The sequence below is a fragment of the Galeopterus variegatus genome, unplaced genomic scaffold, assembly GCF_000696425.1.
Source record: "Galeopterus variegatus unplaced genomic scaffold, G_variegatus-3.0.2 Scaffold4101, whole genome shotgun sequence".
Classification (NCBI taxonomy): domain Eukaryota; kingdom Metazoa; phylum Chordata; class Mammalia; order Dermoptera; family Cynocephalidae; genus Galeopterus; species Galeopterus variegatus.
The window spans coordinates 10,699-30,251 of record NW_007730212.1 but is presented as its reverse complement, the minus strand read 5'-3'; the positions used below and the strand labels follow the sequence as shown (position 1 = coordinate 30,251).

Sequence of the window (19,553 nt, the reverse complement as noted above, 5' to 3'; positions counted from 1 at the left end):
AAATTACAGATTAATTTGTGGAGAATTAACAACTTTAGAAATACTGGGTTTTCCCATCCAGGAACATTATATTTCTGGCCTTTTTATATTCTCTGTAGTTTATTTCTTCTATAGTTTTTTTATTTTATTTTATTTATTTATTTATTTATTTATTTATTTATTTATTTATTTATTTATTTTTAAAGGATGACCAATAGCGGGATCTTAACCCTTGACTTGCTGTTGTCAGCACCACACTCTCCCAAGTGAGCTTACCAGCCATCCCTATGTAGGGATCCAAACCGTGGCCTTGGTGTTATCAGCACCACACTCTCTCAAGAGAGCCACAGGCCAGCCTGATATAGTTTATTTTAAAATATATCAAACATAAACACAGGAATAGAGTGTAATATATCAAACACCTATGGCCAACATCAAACTTTATTAGATCTTAATATATGCCATATATTTTCTTCATACAGTGATATTATCATTTTTTAATAGTAAACTGTTAAAGACAGAGATGAGAGCCCCTATATATAGCTCTCTGATTCTTTTCCCCTCCTTTTCCCTCCTTTCCAGAGGTACCACAGTCTTGAATATAGTGGAGAAATAGTGGGTATAATATTATCTATCATGCTTACTTGGTAGGATTGTTAAATACACTGTAGATATGGTTTTGTTTTTATGTGCTGTGGGATGAGTATCCATGGATGGATTATATTGTCCAGTTAAGGCACTGATAGAAAAACTAATTGGATGATTTTTAAAGTGTCTGGGATTCTGTGATATCTGCCTGTGATTTTGTGATTTCTTTCATGTTTACTTGTGTATATACCTGATAGCAAATTTCATGTAGCCATTTTTAAATGTTTTTCAAAATCAGATTTATTTTTCTGCCTCCGTTGTGCTTCAGGATCAATTCCAAACTGACCATAGTTCCCTGAGAAATTATGTTCAGCTCCCTTGTTAATGCATAATGTCAAGTTACACAATATGCATTAGGAATAAAGTAAATGTGCAGTTACAAGTTGTATTTCAGCCTCGTTTACAATATACTGACAATTCTTTTTTGCATCTTGAGAAAACCTCTTATATCAGCTTATATTTCAGCTCCATATTTGAGAATAAAATATGTATGGATATTTTTAGGTTTTGTCAGCTTTAGATCTTACTTGGTTCTCTTTTAACTTCTAGGTACTAATTTAAGAGATGAGGATTTTCTCTTGCTGGAGCTTTTGCACTGGTTTAAGAAGGAATTTTTTCACTGGGTGGATAAAATTTCATGCAGCAAATGTGGTGGACAGACTAGGTCTAGAGGTAAATTATTATTGCCCGATGATGATGAGCTTAAGTGGGGTGCAAACAACGTAGAAGATCATTACTGTGATGCATGCCAGATCAGCAATCGATTCCCAAGGTGGGTACCTGGACAATAAAATAAAGTCAGAGTAATCTCTTAATGAAATGGTTAGAAGTGAATTTTTATTAGGTGAACTTTTAAATCTCCATTTTAATTATTAAAAATATATTCCTCTAAAACAGAACTTGGCAAACTATATGGCAGGCTAAATCTAGCCCACATCCTGTTTTTTAAATAAAGTTTTATTAGAATATGGCCATGCTGATTTGTTTACTTATTATCTGTGACTGTTTTCACGCTACAACAGCAGAATTAAATACTGGTGACAGACTGTATGACCTACAAAATATAAAATATTTGCCGTGTGTCCTTTTATAGGAAGTTTGTTGACTCCTGCTCTATAATGTAATTGGAATAGAGACATAGCATGTTTAATGCTGTAAATCTCGTACTGTTCTTCTAATTCATAATTTTTAATTTTCTGATAACTTTAATAATAATACTGTTAACATATAATAATGATGATGATCATTGTGATAGTAAATACAGCGCTGTACTTACAACAATTATCAGATAATATGGAAGATAAAAGTATAGTATAATTTGATCATATTATTTTCCTTTAAAAGGCAGAAATGTGTTTTAATCAGGGACTTCCCTCACCCAACCTAACCTAACCTTCATATCTCTAAATATTAAACTAAAGGAATTTTAATTTTTCAATTAACTTTTTCCGTCCTTTAATTTATAAGCCTCTTGTCAGATTTTCTTTATTGGTAATACTTACAAGGTTTGATTGTATTATCAGGCAAGAAAAGATACCATATTTAGAAATACCTAATTTGGGGGGCTTAGGGTCTCAGTTCTATACCTGATTTGGAAACAGCCCTACAATATACAGAATATAGGATGAGCAGAATCTAATACCCAATAATTATCTAAAATTAGTGTAAGTAATTTCTTCATTCAGCATATACTTGCGCAGGCACTTTGCAAAGATTAGAAGATAAAATGAATATATAATTAAATCCCTCTCCTCTTAAACTCCTTTTCCAGGTATTTGGATGTAAATAATGCAGTGTGTAGTGGCACAGGCTAACATAGATGTTTATGCAAAGTGTTATTCTTTTCCTTTCTAATCATTTGCTTGTTTTACTGTTAGCTGTTCTCTGTAAAGGGCTGGGATAATGAACACTATTAATTAGAGGTTAATCTGGTCATTGATGTGGCACCAGTAGTGTATATAGAAGATGGAGGCATAGGATGCTCTAATTCAACTGTTATTACTCCTTAAAGTAAATATACAACTTTTTTCAATTATTTAATTACCTAAGTTCTAAATTCATTTAGCTTAAGCAAGAGCATCTGCTTAACAAACTTGTCATTGTAGAGCCAGTTCATTCATGCCAGTTTCCTTTCCCTCCCAAGCTCATGGCTGACATCTCTGCTCAGCTGGGGCACTTTGTCTGCCTAGCTGTATCAGCTCAAAATCCTTCTCAACACAATATGCAAAACTTGATGTTCTCAGTTTTATGATAATTTTATAATTGGAGTAACTTTTGAAATGAATGTTGCAAACATCTTTCAAAAATCAACTTCCTGGGCCGGCCCGGTGGCGCACTGGATAGTGCGCCACTTGGGAAGCGCGGCGGCGCTCCCGCCCGAGGGTTCGGATCCCACATACAGACCGGTTCTCGCTCACTGGCTGAGCGAGGCGCGGGAGCAGCGCCAAGGGTTGCGATCCCGTTGCCGGTCCCGGTCCGGTGCGGGGGCGACACTGAGGGTTGCGACCCGTTGCCGGACACGGAAAAAGACAAAAAAAAAAAAATCAACTTCCTAATTAGCAAGCATCTTTAAATATTTCAGAGGAATAAAATTTTAATCAACTTACCATTATTAGGAAGAAAAATAGCATTTTAAATAAAATTGAATTAAACTAAGCTAAAAACTTCATTGAGTAGTTTGTTAAAGTTGTTTACCTTTTAAATACAATAAGCTAATTATTATACCACTTGTTAAAGTAATGCTAATGCTTTAAGCAGATTTCCTGGAGAACCTCCCTGTCTAAATCTCATATGTCATTCAAAGCCTAGTTCAAGTACATGCTTTCCTCTCCAGTGACTTTCCCATAACACCAAATTTGACCTATTACATAGTTTGTATCACATTCTCCCATATCATAAAATTAGTTGTATTAATTTCTTCTCTCTTAGGACTGTAAACACCTTGAAGGCATTATCACTGTTTAATCATTTTTCACAAAAGATTCTAGCACCGTTCCTCATGTATTCTAGACTCTTTAATCAATATTTAAAAATAAGAAATTAAGAAACATTACTGTTTAACATAGAGGTAACATAAATTCTTTAAAAATCATCATTTTGGTATTGAATCAAAGCTGCATTTTTTTTTTTTTTAACCAGATATAATAACCCTGAGAAACTTTTGGAAACAAGATGTGGACGGTGTGGTGAATGGGCCAATTGTTTTACACTGTGCTGCCGAGCTTTAGGATTTGAAGCTCGCTATGTTTGGGATTACACAGGTACAGAACGTGGTATGAGCAGAGAGTTACGAGTAGAGCTTTGCAGACTTACGGTTTGGGTTTGCAGTCTGAGCTCATTGTTTTCTGTCTTACCTTCTGGCCTTGTCAGTCTGAGCTTCTATTTGCCCTCTGTAAAATAGTAATAATACCAACTTTACAAGTTTTTTGAGGGGATCACAAGGTTTTTGTAAGACTACTAACACTGTGCCTGGTACTTTGCGTTATAAATACTTTTTTATTAACAGTTCACCATGGCATGTATAGTAATGCTGTTTCTGTATGGATAAGAATATGTGTAATAGTGTGCTATAGAAATCTTTTTTGTAGGGATTACTGTAAAAGATTTAGTAAACTTAAATTACAGTATACAAAAGAAATGAAGTAAAAGACATGATATTTATATTATTCTCACTTAGAAATGACTCATGTTGTGTAAATGTTAAAGTTTTCCTTGTTCTTAGAGTTTTACTTGTGTTACCATTATTTTTTAGAATCAAATGAAACCTTCAGTTAATAGTTATTGTTCTCTTACAATCAAATATAGAGCATAAATAACCAGAGATCCTCCTGCTGGTTCTGGGTCTTAAAATTCAGAGACAGAGAAATTGCGGTTTCAGAAGTGACATTAACTCCTTCACATTGACAAACTGAACCTTTTTTTTGAGGCTGTTGTTTATTACATTTACCTTCTTTGGAATTACATTACGTATTATTTTTAATTAAGCCTAAAACTGCATTAAAGGAGATTATTTTGAAAACATTTTTAAGGATTCCAAAGAGACAGAGAAATTAATACAGGTATTCTAGAGTTTTGTGTGCCACAAAATGCTCACTTTTACTAACTAAAATTTAGAATATTACAGATTACCTTAGGTAATTCTTAGGAGATTGTATAGTAATTGGAAGTCTTTCTGGTTTTATAAAGTTAACTTTTATTTCTTTTCCGTTCTTCTCTTGTCTCTTACTTGAGTAGACCATGTCTGGACAGAAGTCTATTCCCCTTCTCAGCAGCGGTGGCTGCACTGTGATGCATGTGAAGATGTCTGTGACAAACCACTCCTTTATGAAATAGGATGGGGCAAGAAGCTTTCCTATGTCATAGCATTTTCTAAAGATGAGGTAGGGCATAAGAAAAAATTTTTTTTCTAAGAATGAAAAATAAACTTTTTCTTTATTTTGGACATACAATAAGCTATATATATTTAAAGTGTACAATTTAATAAGTTTTGTCATTTGTATACATTGGTGAAATCATCACTGCAGTCAGCATTCTGTTGTGCAGATATACCATAGTTCATTTATTCATTCACCAGTTGATGGACATTTGGATAGTTTCCAGTTTATTACTATTTGAAGTTAAGCTGCTGTGAACATTCGGGGATACAAATCTTTATATGGGCGTATGCTTGCTCTTCTCTTTGCTTAATGCCTAGGAGTAGAATAGCTAGATAATAGGGTAGGTATATGTATAACTTTTTAAGAAACTGCAAAACTGTTTTACAAAGTGATTGTGCCATTTTACATTCTCCCGAGAAGCATGTAAGAGTTCTCAGTTTCTCCATACCTTTGCTAACTTTAACTATTATCTAACTTTTTAATTTTAGCCCTTTTGTAGGTATGTAGTGGTATCTCATTGTGGTATTCATTTGCACTTCCCTAATACAGAGCAACTTTTTATGTGTTTATTTGCCATCTGTGTGTCCCCTTTGCCTATTTTTTAAAATTGGGTGTTGGTTTTTATGGTTGAGTTTTGACAGTGCTTTATATATTATTATGTAAGTCCTTTATCAGATATATGCTTTGCAAAGATTTTTCTCCCTGTATATAGCTTGTCTTTTCATGCTCTTAATGACTTTTGAAGAGGAGAAATTGAGAATTTACCAATTCGTTCTTTTATGGATCATGTATTTTAATATTGTATCTAAAAAATTTTTGCGTAGCGTAAGGTCACAATGATTTTCTCCAATGTTGTCTTTTAGAAATTTTGTATTTTTAGTTTTATGTTTAGGTCTGTGATCCATTTTTAGTTAATTTCTTTTATATGGTCCGAGGTGTAGATTGAAGTTCATTTTTTTGCATATGAGAAATGAGTTGTTCAAGCACCATTTGTTGAAAATATTATCCTTTCTTCATTGAATTGTCTTTGCACCTTATAAAAATCAGTTGTTAAATATAAATTTAAATAAAAGTGGACAAAACTTTTATTTGTTGAATTTTGTGGAATTAGCTTTGTAGACAAATCTTAAACAGCTAATGTTCTGGAAATTTCATCTTTTTATCACAGTGTTTCTTAAAGTGTACCTGTTAGCAAATGAATAAAAAACATCCTCTCTTCAGTTTTTTCCCACAGGATTTTAACTTTTAAACAAAAGATAGTATTTTTAAATTGCACTTAAGAATTATATACGTTCTAGGTATCTAGCAAATAAAGGTTGATGGTTATAATCTTGTTAAATATTTATATTCTGCAATTTGTTTCAGGTAGTTGATGTCACTTGGCGATATTCTTGTAAACATGAAGAGGTGATCTCCAGAAGAACTGAAATTAAAGAAGCATTACTTCGAGAAACTATTAATGGGCTTAATAAGCAGGTATGTGATGGCTATTTGTCATTTTTGAAAGGACATTTAAAACTTTTTATATAATCAAGAATAGCCAATTTTTAACCCATCAAAATTCTTAAAGCAGTAGATTATTTTATAAGCAAGAATATTTTAATATGTTAAATGTCTTTTTGGTCATTGAAAATTTTGAGGACTCATTTTAAATATTATGTTTTTTTAATTAAATTGTCGCATCTCTTCTCAAAGTTCAGCAAAACAATTTCAAATGATTGTAGTACCTGACGTGAAAAGCGTGTTGTCTTATTCATCAAGGTAACTGTGCCTTGAATATAATGACACACCCTCATATTTATGTATGAATGTACACACACACACACGCACACACACACACACACACACACACACACGTCCATGAATGGAAATTTCTGAAACAAGGCACAGGAAATTATTAACAATGACTGCTCCTGAGGAGAGGAACTAGGGGTCCAAGATGGAAGGTTCAGTTTTTGTTTTATATCCCTCTGTTATTATTGAAATGTTGGAGTTTTTTCATAATTTAAAAAATGAACAACTAATTTTGCTTCTGGCAGGCAATTTGATTAGAGCAGATCACCTTAATCTAATCAGTGATTGAGATTCAAGGAGAGGTTTCATTCAGTCTATTTAGAATTTCCTCTTACTTCCAACTTCCTTTCAAAGTTCCCAGCCTGAAAACCTGGAGTATTTGCTCCAGTCCCTCTCCTCAGAAGATTCTGGAATCCAGTTTATTTTCTCCTCAGCATTGTGATTCTGCTAAAAATTCTGCTTTGTTTGTCAGTGCTTTAGACACTCTTTTGTGCTTTGCTTCTCAGCCTCTTCTCCTCGTGCCACAGTAATTGGCAAATGCCTGGAAGGGAAAAGAGGTGCAGTATGTTCCCTTCACCTCAATTTGTTTCTTCCCTTGGGATCTTGACTTCTCAAGTTCTGACTACCTTGGTAGCTTTTTGTTGCATTCAAACAGGTGTGCGTGCGTGCGTGTGTGTGCATGTGTGTGTTTTCCCAGCTTTTCTTGCTTACAAGCAAGTTGTTCTAACACAAGCTAGTCCATCATAGCCAGAAATAGAAGTTGCTGCCTTCATTTAAATCTAGGATAGTAGTGGTCATGGAGAGTTGGAAATAGGTGTTAAATTATTTCTCAACATAAAATTTGTGTAATTAAGGTTTTTACACTATCCTTTTTATTTTCCAAATAATATACATGTAAAACTAAAATTGATTGCTTTTTTCAAGACCTCTTAAAATGCAAATGTTTTAAATATATTCTTGCTTAGAGATGGACCTAATATAAACAACTTTTTTTTAAAATGTTAATTACAGAGGCAGCTATCTTTGTCAGAAAACAGAAGAAACGAACTTCTTCAGAGAATAATTGTGGAGCTTGTTGAATTTATATCTCCCAAAACTCCTAAACCTGGAGAACTTGGTGGAAGAATCTCTGGGTCAGTGGCTTGGAGAGTAGCCCGAGGTGAAATGGATCCAGAGGTATTTAATTCATTATAGCATAATGATCTTTTTACTTTCTGCATCCCATATTGTGTTCTTTACTTATAGAAAAATGCATTGTCCATGACCTTTCAATTAACTTTGCAGAGCAATTATTTAAAAATGCAAACATTTGAAGAGAACTAATAATTGACATTATTACATATAAGAGTTAGTGAAGCATTTTAAGATGGATTTTTCTGTTTTTTTAACCTTATATAAATTTTTAGTACATTATGATTTTTACTGAAAAATATCAGAAATATACACAAATTGTAAGTGTACAGTTTTATGAAATTTCACAAATTTAGCACCCACGTATCTACCAACCATAGTAAGAAATAGATCACCACAACCCCAGAAAAGAGCATGAGTTCCTTTCAGTTACTGCTTTCCACCCCTAAAAATAACTATTATCCTGACTTCTGACATCATTTATTAACTTTGCCTGTTATTGTACTTAATATAAATGGAATCTCATATATATGATATATGGTACATATGATATATGTGATAATGGAATCATATATATATATATATGGATTAGGTATATAGTATGTACTCTTGTGTATAGCTTCTTTTGTATAGCTTTATGTTAGTGAGATTCGTACATGTTACAATGTTTATGGTATGTTTATTGTTGCTCTGTAATATTCCATTGTATGAGTGTACAATAATTTATCCATTTCCCTGTTTTTGGCTATTTGAGTTGTTTCTATGTTTTGGCTGTTACAAATTGTGCTGCTATGAACATTTATATACATGTTTTCAGTGAATACATTTTTGCATTTCTATTGGGTATATACTTAGCAGTGGGATTGTTAGGTAATAGAGTATGAGTATGTTCACCTTTAGTAGTTATTGCCAAACAGTTTGCCAAAGTGGTTGTGCTAGTTTATATTCTACCCAGCAGTATATGAGATTTTTTCACAACTTTGCCTATACTTGGTATTGTCTTTTTTCGTTTTAGCAGTTCTGGTGGTATATAGAAGTGTTTCGATTTTAATTTGCATTTTGGTGATGGCTAATAAGGTTAAGTGCCCGTATTTTTAACTTTTGGATATCCTCCTTTGTGAAGTGCCTGTTCAGTCTTTTAAAATGAGATTTTAATTCATTTAAGAGAACTCTGTTTTGCTTTTTTTCCCCCATATGAAAACTTTATAATGTACAGTGGGGAAGATACAGAATTTGGGTAATTCAGCTGATGAAAGTGTTTATTTCTTGGTATATGCTTGCTCTGGCATTGGCTAGAAATTATTGTTGGTATGATTACTGTTATATTATCAAACTTACTTTAGGATATTATAATTTGGTTAATCTCCCAAAGTGAAATAATTAACAGTGGAAGTATAATTTCTATAGTGAAGTTCTATAGTTAGGTGAAAATCAATGTGCAAGTTTCTGTAATGCACATTAAGCACAGTCGAGTGTTTCTTATCCTTAAGGAGCTTACAGTTGAATCACTGGAAAGTATTAGTATAAATGTCTGGGAAGATATGTAATGAAAAATGATTAAAAGGGAAATAACCCATCACATTTGTCAATATCAAATAGTTCAAAACATATTAAAGTTTTTTGTCTACTTTCTCTAAATTTGCCTTTGTTGTAACTCATTTCTCTAGCAAAGGAATATGACCAAAAGGAATGAATTATCCCCAGTAAATTTTGTTTGCTTTTTAATTTATCCCATCAAATGTAGCAGGCAGTTAGAAGTATTGGTTAAGCTATAGAATTACAAGATCTAAATTCAACAAATAGTTCCAGTCACTTATGATGCAGTGCAAATTACAAGTATAAATCTAAGTAAAGCCAGTTAGAAAATGCTAATTTAATTCCCAGCTGTCTTCAATTTGAAACATGGATATTATTTAGGTCTTCGTTTCTTTTTCTTTTATGGATGGGTGCTTCCTCATGCATGGTATGTACATTGATTAAACTTCAAAAATATGAATTGGATCATATAGCCAGATGGTTTTTCCTTAACTCTTCAATTGCTGGGGACCATTTTAGGTCCATGGATTTAAAAAGAAATATTTTTCCCCTTTAGAAACGGATGTTTGTTTTAAAAGTAAATAGAAAACTGCTAATCCTAAAAAATTGTGGAACTGCATCTTTCAGTCAGTTGGCAAAAGAAGGAAACATTGGTGGTATCATTTCTAGAAAGAAAAGTTTTAATCTTAGAGTAGAAACATTCTATGAAATATTAGTATTCTTACTCCAGATTGCTTTGTTCAGTTGCATACATGCTATGTTATAACATATCTATATAACATACCTATATATGCATTTTTATTTTCCCTTTGGTAATTAGTTATCCTTTACAAAATAATAGATAACGCTTTTACATTTTATTTCTATTTTGTTTATTTCAGCACTTTGAAATATCTTTGATAAAGAAGAGAAGAATTGGGAAATGCTGTTAAATGCTTGTTGCAAAGTAGTATACTAATTAATAATTGTAAAATCAATTTCTAAAAATAATAAATTGCTTTTTTTAACGTTATCTTTTTGGAAGCAGTATTCATAGGTTCTATTAGAGAATTATCTTCTCATTCATACATTTAATGTGACTATTTTAAAATACTGCCAGTGATATGTATCAGTATTTTCTCTTCCTGTCTCTAAGATGTTTTATATTCTGCTCATTTATTCTTGTACATTTGAAGTTTTTATATTTTTTAATACCTAGTGCCCAATGTTTAATAAAAAATATTGCTTTTATCCTGATTGATTAGTAAATACTATCTTAAGATGTTGACATAAACTAGAACAGTGGTTCTCAGCAATGGATGATTTTGCCTTCCAGGGGACATTTGACAATGTCTGGAGGCATTTTGGTTGTCACTACTGGAAGAGGGCATGACTCTGGCCCCTAGTAGGTAGAGGCCTAGGATACTGCTGAACATCATGCACTGCACAGAATCCCCACTACAAAGAATTATCTGACCCAAAATGCTACTATGTCTATGTCTAAGGAGGAGAGGCTGTTGTGTCAGTGGCACCTAAAGACACAGAAGAAATATATGTCATCTGTTTCAAACTTTAGATTCATTTAGTAATTTTAGGAAGTAGGCATTATTTTATGTTAAAACAAACATGGATTTATTTTGGACTAGAATGTAATAATTGCCTGGAATTTTGAAGTAATTTCATACATGCCAAAGACTGTTTTAAGCTATACCTCACAGGTACTCTCCTAGCTTAGGGTATCAGGAAAGAACATTCTGATGGAATGGCTTTAGGTTATTACCTGAACGATGAGAAGGAATCAAGTATGAGTATATGAAGTGTAGAAGGAATAGCATTCTAGACAGAGGGAGCAGCACGCATCAAGGCCCTGAGGTAGGAACAGCTGGACCTTTTTCAAGAACTAAAAAGAAGTAATACAGTGGTTCAGAGAGATGAAATGAAAGAATAACATGAGATCTGTTTGGAGAAGTAGGCAGGGGACAGATCTTATAGCCTTGATAAAGAGTTTGGAGCTTAAGTACAGTGAGAAGTAGTGAAGTAAGTTAAGCCGGAAAGTCACATCCCAGTTTACATTTTTTAAAAAATCACTTTCATTGCTATATGGATAATGGATGGAAAGGTAAGTGTTGAAAGCTGGGAGTCAACTTTAGGAGACTATTGCAGTAGTCCAAGTAAGTAATGGTTGTGGTAGTGGAAATGAAGAATGAATGAATTCAAGTTGAATACTAAAATCACAAAAGTATAAGTCAGAGCTCAAACTTATTTTTTCTCTAGTAATCTTTGTTGCTATATTAGCATCATACTGATTATTTTTAACCTATAAAATATTTTCCAAATTTTTCCAATGGCACCAGTTTTTTTCTTTCCAATTGGGTGAGTCTCTTCACTATACATAGTAGTTCTTTTTTGCAACATCTTCCATAATGCTGAAAAACTAATTCTGCTTTCTTTTTAAGAAAAAAGAAACCCTGTTCATCCCCTCTGAAAATGAGAAGATTTCTAAACAGCTCCACCTTTATTATAATATCGTGAAAGATCATTATGTCCGAGTGTCAAATAGTAATCAAACCATTTCTGGATGGGAGAATGGTGTGTGGAAAATGGAATCCATATTCAGAAAAGTTGAAACAGATTGGAACATGGTAACTTAATGCATGAAACTGTTTAAAACCTTTGTCATTGTTTAAATAAATATAGATTGGCTTCATTTTTCAGTTGTGCATAATATGAAAACTGATATATCAAAATTATTTTTAGTATTCCTTTAACCTGGAAAAGAAAATTTTATTTCCAGTATGTAATCAAAAATTCATTAGAAATTTTTGCATTTATATCAAGGAAGTATCTGTTTTCATCAAAAACGCTGAGTTTAATTCTTTCATGGGGAAAAATAGTCAAGTGTATAACCAATCCACATGACTGTTTTTTGCATGAATATGAGTATAAAATATATTGCTATTTAATTTCTTAACAGATATGTATGGATTGCCTACTAAGTGCAGGCTGTTTGGGAGTATAATAGATTTAGTCCAGAGTCCTAAGAAGTTAACCATCTAACAAGCTTTCATTTTTTAAGAATGTGGATGATTGAGCAGCAATATTGATTATTTCTTCCTGTGTCATAAATAAATAGCTTTCATTTCATAAGAATGTGGATGATTGAGCAGCAATATTGGTTATTTCTTCTCTGTGTCATAAATAAATAGATAGATAGATAGAGGCTAGGACCGTAGTAATTCAAGTATACGAAGTTGTAGATTTTCACATGCTGTCAGTAAAAAGTAAGAGGCTTTGCCTCTTTTTTTAAACAGGCCTCTTAGAAATACACCGAAAATTAACTCAGAACTTAACCACATGACCTCAATAGATCTGACTGTGTTATTGATAGATTTTCATAGGAGTTAATAACTTTAGGGAGATTTTAAAGTTAACTTGCCAAGGTATTTGAGTGGGAAGGGAAGTTGTTCTCTTGTAAGACATATTGGATAGATTTAAAAAGTGAGTCACAGATGAACAGCTGCTAGTCTTTATGAGGATCTACTATATGCTATCACTGTACTAGGCATTAATCAGAGTACAAAAGACATACAGAGATAAGGTGTCTACTTTCTTTTTTTTTTTTCAGTCATAAGTTTTGTTCCAAATTTTTTGTTCCAAAGTTCCAGTGCTTAACATATAAATATTCAGCTTAAGTCACATAACCTAATAATAAAAGTGGGGATCTTTCTGTATTAAGCCAAAAATAACTTATAGAATGATTAAAACCATAAATTTTGGTATTTTCTTTTTTTAGCTAAAGAAGTGTTTAAAAGATAAAATTTTAAATTTCAAGATGTATATATCTGTAATTTATTATATAGTTGAGAGAGAGGATGAACATCTGCCTAAAAATTGCTCTGAACGGAAGACAGGATAGAAGTGTTATTTATCCAAGGACTAGTCTATACTTGCTGAACTGAAGAAAGATCATTTATTTCTTCCTAACCAGCAGTGTTAATAGAGAAAGTAATGATGGGGAAAAAAATGATGTGTCACAGAAATTGTGATGTGCTGAGAAACAGGGCTACTCTATGGCATATTTCTTCTTTGTCTTATACACTCACTTGTTCATCAGCAAACGTTTAATGGATGCCTGTAGTACCAGGAATTGTTCTCAGCTACATGTATAAAAAGATGAAGATATTGTTTGTGCCCTCACTATCTAACAGGAGAAGCATAAACAGCCATCTTAATCACGACACAGAGTGCTATAATAAGGATATCAACACATTGCTATGGGAACACCAAGGTGGGAATAATTAGCTCTGGCTGTGGGAGTTGGGCAAAGCTCCACAGAGCAGGCAGCTCGTACTTGAGCTGGACGCTGAAGTACGAGTAGGTGTTCGTCAGGCAAGGAAACAGCAGGAAAAAGGCAATGGAGTACATATTTCGAGATCTCTAAATAGAACATTGTGGCCAGAAAGTATGTGTTGTATGAGAAAGATTTAAATAATGTAAATGAGATGCAAAGGCCATTAAATAGAAAACAGACCCCTATTCAAGAAAAGTTTATGCCTTGATATACTTTTCTGAAGGTGACCATTTTTTTAAAGTTGAAAGAATCTTTTTCTAGCTACAATATTTAGTATTAAATGAAGAAAAATACTAGAATCTTAACTACACTGGTAGAGAGTGATCTCAGAAATAATAATTGTCATTAAAATTTGTATTTTCCATAAATTAGTATTTCTGGTTCTGTATTTGCCTGCCCCCAATTAGGGATTTTCTAGCTCTGTTGACTAGTAGACCACACTTTTCCTCCATAATTTCCAACCTGGTATTATGACAGACACAAGCAGCCTATTCTCAGATTTTTTTATAACAGATTCCTATCCTCTCAGAGCTATCCTCCCAGGAGCACACAGACTTACTTAATTTTGCTTCTTAGCAAATACATTTTCAGTGATTTCTGAATTGAAGAGAATATAGAAAGCTAAATCAAGACCAGTACACTTTTTGGGAGGCAAGTGATAACACCTTGATAAAAGTGATGTTAATATCTTCTTAACTAGTCTGCCTGCATCTGCCCTGATCCCTTCAAAGGTGTGCTCTATGCTGTAGCTAGAGAAGCATTTTCAAAACATTAATCATTGCAGAGTGCTCTTAGGGTAAGAAACAGCCCAGCCCTTGCCTTCTTCTCTGGCCTGGCCTTGCACTGTGCTTCCTCTTTCTGTTTGCACTGCAACTGCACTGCCCTTCTACCTTCTCCACAGACCCTCCTTTTCTTTCTTTTTTGTTTGGTTAACTTATTCTTATTCTCAGAACTTGGCTCAAGCCTCACTCCCTGCCGTCCCAGCTAAGTGGTTCCATTTCCCCCTTTATATAGATTCATTACACCATTTACCTCTCCATTATGATGTTTACTAAACAAATATACATGAGAATAGATTATTTGTCTTTCTTCCACTGGATTGTAAATGTTCCTCAGATAGAGAGAGATCTTGTCTTTTTCTGCTCACTTTGGTACTGTCAGTATTCATATATCTAGCATAGTTCTCGATACATAAGTGTTTAGTAAAGATGGTTGAATATAAGAAAGAATGATTGAATGTGTGTAGCATAAATTCACCACCCTAGGGCTATGTAGAGCTCTATAATACTCTGCTTTGTTCAGAATGTCTCTTGGATGTCTTAGAAATTTTTCCATTTATCACTCTCTTTGTCACTAGAATCATTTTAACACTTTTTTGTGCATGGCATTATGTCAAGAAACCATTTAGTCACTCAGCAAACATACACTTTGTCAAACGTTGTGCTTGGCACTCAGGATATAATGGTGAATTAAGAGGCAAGCCTCAGGATGCACATTGACTAGTGTAGGAGACAGGCACATGTGGGCCAGCTGTTTAGATTAACGGGGTAAGTGCTAGAAGACCATGGATCTGTATGTGATACTGAGGGAGAGAAGACGGAAGGAAGAGCCACTAACTGAGTCAGAGAAGGCCTTGCAGAAATAGTGATATCTGAGTGGGCTTTTGAAAGAGGAAGAAGAGGGAGAGTTTTTCAGTATGAGACAGGATGGGAAGGGGGAGGGTGTTTGGGGGCATGAGAAATAGTGCAAAAGCACTGAAGTGAGAAACATCTAATATATTCAGGGAAGAGTAAGTATATTTAGTAGAGAATACAGAGGAGAATAGTGGGAAATGAGACCAGAGAGGTAAACAGTTGTCAGGCATCAGGGATTTTGATTACTTTGCAATTATGTAGTAGGAAACCATGAAAAGGTTCAGGCAGGGGAAGGACATGATCACACTGATGTTCCAGAGGTAATTCCAGAGTTTACAAATGGAATAAATCAGAAGTATACTACAGAAGGATTTAAATACAGTAGGAACTGACAGTGGGTTCATGTTTGATTTCAGTGATAAAATGGAATAACGAAAAATAAGATTCATGAACAATACCAGTTTACCAGCATCGAACTAAAATCCCCTAAAATACAGCTGCTGTGCTGGATATCTGTAGGAATGACTGAATGCAGGGTGTCTGCTGTATGGTGAACTTCATTAGAGTGAATCTTAGCAGCCTAAGCAGAATAATAATTTTTAAAGCATACTAAAGGAAAGCTTCAAACAGTACAACACAAACCCAACTTCTAGGAAACCATAGCAGCCTGACATGTAGTAATCAAAAAATCCTTAAGCAAAGATGTTCTGTAAAATGTAAAATACATAAAGAAGCCAACATGCAAATTGTTCGCAGTACTGAAAGTAGTGGTTACAGCCACAATGCAAAGGACAGGTTCTACTTGTATACATTGTGAATAGCACAGCTTAGACCTTAACCCATAGACACACTGGTCTTGTTCTCACTCACAAGTTGTATATGCTTGTGTGTGCTTACAGATGCCAAAAAGGGGTAAAGGTGCGTCATTGGTGGGAGTGAAGTGGGGTGTTATATAGAATTTAGTCTACAGGAGAAAAACTCCATGATTTCTGATTTTACTAGCACTCCTGCTAATGTAGCATAGCAATATTCAACTCTTATTAGATCCACAAATTGCAAAACTGAGCATGTAAAACTGCACCTAGTAGATTAAGCCTAGGAATTTTAAAAGCCAACAGGCAAAAATTTGTGTACCAGATTACTCAGGAAGTTAGGAACAATCAACAGTTATAATTTTTTTCTCTCTAAACTAAACAAGTAAATATTTGAGAACTTAGAAAATATTTGTTTTCCTCCTAAATAGATGATAATTACTGGTTCTGTTGGTACTATAACATAGACAAGACCACAACTGGAGATTTTTGTGTAAATCCTGTTGTTTTGGTGCATTTCAGATTATCAAATTGAGTATAAATATGAGTATTCTTATAACTTCCTAACATCTCTAAAAATGATTCTTTGAGTTGGTTAAAATGCTATGGACAGAATATATTGTGTGAAAAAGATAATATGAGTTTTCAGTTTAAATGGTGTCCGTTTTATTTCCATAGACTGTTTAGCATGGGACCTTTTATTTGCTCATAATATGTTTGAATATTTAAGCATTTAAGAATTCAATCATGAATTCTACCTTATCCTTTAACTTTCTAGGGTCTTAAAAACTGATGCCTTTAGAACTGAAAATTTTAAATCTTGAAACACGCAGTTCTCTCATGTGTATTCGATAGCTATTATAAACCATCTATTACAGTTAAAACCCCAGTTCTGACCCACCCACATGGTATAATTAAGGCAATTCTTGGAGTAAGCTAGAAATTTAAAGTTAACCTAACTTTATCCTATTATATTTTATAGCAACACTTTTGGGGGACATTTGAAACTACTGAGCTCTGAAAATATACAAGACATAGAAGTACATATTGAGACATAAATTTGAATGTATCTGTTTTTTTCCTAAGATTACTTTCCCCAAGTCTTTTAGTTTCTTCCAACTGACTTCCAGTAACCCCTGTCTCATCTTTCCCAGACAACCTGCTTTATACTAGCCATTCCTTTGAAGGAGTAATTGAGCTATGGAGAATCTCTACATGCCCAGTAGCTTAGGATAAGTGAAACTAATGACTCCCAGGAAACACTGATACAATCCTGAGCCCCGGGTTTTCCTTACAAACAGCTGCAAGAGGAGCATGCAGTAGGATGCGTGCATCAGAAGATGTTGTAGTGAAGTTGCCCTGAACTTAAGTGGAGCAATTGACAGTTTCACACATGTAGGTATGTCAACTACAAATAACAGTTGGCTGTACATATCTAGTCTAAGGAGCTCAAGATCATTTTCCTTTGAGAATGATTGTTCAGTTATACAGACTCTAACTCACTGATTCTAAAAACTTTCAAATTAACAGGCATATTGAATCTGGAAGAAAAATAGCTTATAGGTTGTCAAATAAATGGTGACTAGAATTGTGGAGGATACTAACATTTATAAAGCAAATGTATTTCACAGGGCCTAGCTTCCAAGGCACTGTAGTTTCAGGTATAGCCTAACTTTTAAAAATTACACGTAGAAATGTTAAGCTTGTGAAAGACAAAAAACTTTCCCTGGGCTAAAGTCTCTGTTGTAGGTAAAGAATTGTAACACAGCAAAATTGCTGGCTCCAAGGGCAGATGTCTTTGGTGCAGCTAAACCTAATGATTATTGCCATGACAATTATCTTACTGTTCTTTTTGTAACCACCTATGTTCCTTTTCTATAACTTTCTGGCCTGGAGTATAAATACTGAGAGAAGACCCCAGTTCACTGTTAATTTTCTGAGGAATACTTCTCTCTTGAGGGTTTGTGGAAATTAACCCCTTTGGGGCTTTTCACTGCTCAGAAGAAATGAGCTTCGAGTAATCCTTTGCATCTCTGTCACCCTGGGGGAGAGGTGACATAGAATGCTAACAGTGATTGATTTTTTTCTTGTTGAGTAAAGGCTAGAATATAGAATAGTATATGTAGTAAGGATATTTTCATGGATGATGTGTTTTATATGGTACTTTCCACTATTTGCCCCTGAGCTAAAGAGTGTGGGTTAGATGTTTCTAAAAGAATCAAACCTAACTTGAATATACGTTTATATGCATATTTTTAATACTTAATAAATACTTAACATTTATTAAACCCTTTTATGAATTCAGAACCTGTGCCCCCAGAGATCTTATTATTTGGTTAGGTTAGATCAAACAAGTATACATGAAATAAAAGTTATATTTTAGGAAGGGAGTATTGGCAGTTCAAGGCAGGGTGAAATTATGGAGAACCTTGATACTTGCTGTATGTTCTAGAACAGGCAGATGACATGAGGAAAGTGGGATTTTAAAAACATTAAGCTGATCAGAGCCATTTGAATTGAGCAGTATTAGGTAGTCGCAGTAAGATGAGTGCAAAGTCCTAACTGTAGTGGTAAGTACAGTTTAAATGAGAAAAAGGGTTTTCTTTCAAGACCTATTTCAAAGAAATACACAGATTTTTGTGGGAATTTAGACATAAGGGATAAATGATTGAAGAGTCAGTCAGGGATTTGAGCCTGGGTGAATGGAGTTACCTGTGAAAGACCAAGGCTGTGGATGTCAGTTCTCATGTTAACACCTTGATGATGTAGATGGTACTATGAGAGGGGTGAGCTGAAAGCAGCCAGTGAACTTAGATGCCTTAAACAGTATTTATTTAAAGTGGAAGAGGCTTTGATGATGAAGGAACAGGGTGCATTCTGTTAGATGGGCATGGATACTACCTTTTAAACCATTCGTTAGCAGTGGCTGAGGTACTTTCTTGATTTAGAAGCTATGGCCCATCTCACTCTAGGAAAGCTTATATGAAAATCCAGACCTACACAAGAAGAGAAATTAGGAGCAACATTTAAAAGGATTCTTCCTTTTCAGCAGGATTCATTGGAGTTCATTTTAAATAGTTGAACTTCTTAATGGATTTGCCAAAATTTGGTTAGCATGCAGTCCTTTAGAGCTGCACTTACTGGGGTATCTGCATTCAAATACTTTTCTTCCAGAGCAAAAGATGCTACAGGAAAAAGCTGACAAAATGAAAAGTAAGAATCTTTTCAGTGGGAAAAAATTAGTTTTTTTTTTTTTTTTTTTTTGTCTTTTTCCATGTCCGGCAACGAATCGCAACCCTCAGTGTTGCCCCCT

General features: G+C 34.1%; 1 protein-coding gene across 2 annotated transcripts in view; it reads left to right on the top strand.

The window, feature by feature from the left end:
* NGLY1 (N-glycanase 1) overlaps positions 1-19,553 on the top strand; it is a 54,760-nt gene that overhangs the window by 33,204 nt on the left and 2,003 nt on the right. For both annotated transcript variants that reach the window (XM_008586749.1, XM_008586750.1), the window contains exons 5-10: positions 1,177-1,399; positions 3,766-3,887; positions 4,861-5,006; positions 6,369-6,479; positions 7,809-7,973; positions 11,900-12,085. In XM_008586749.1, coding sequence (XP_008584971.1) covers positions 1,177-1,399; positions 3,766-3,887; positions 4,861-5,006; positions 6,369-6,479; positions 7,809-7,973; positions 11,900-12,085 — 953 coding nt within the window. The remainder of the gene's footprint in view (positions 1-1,176; positions 1,400-3,765; positions 3,888-4,860; positions 5,007-6,368; positions 6,480-7,808; positions 7,974-11,899; positions 12,086-19,553) is intronic.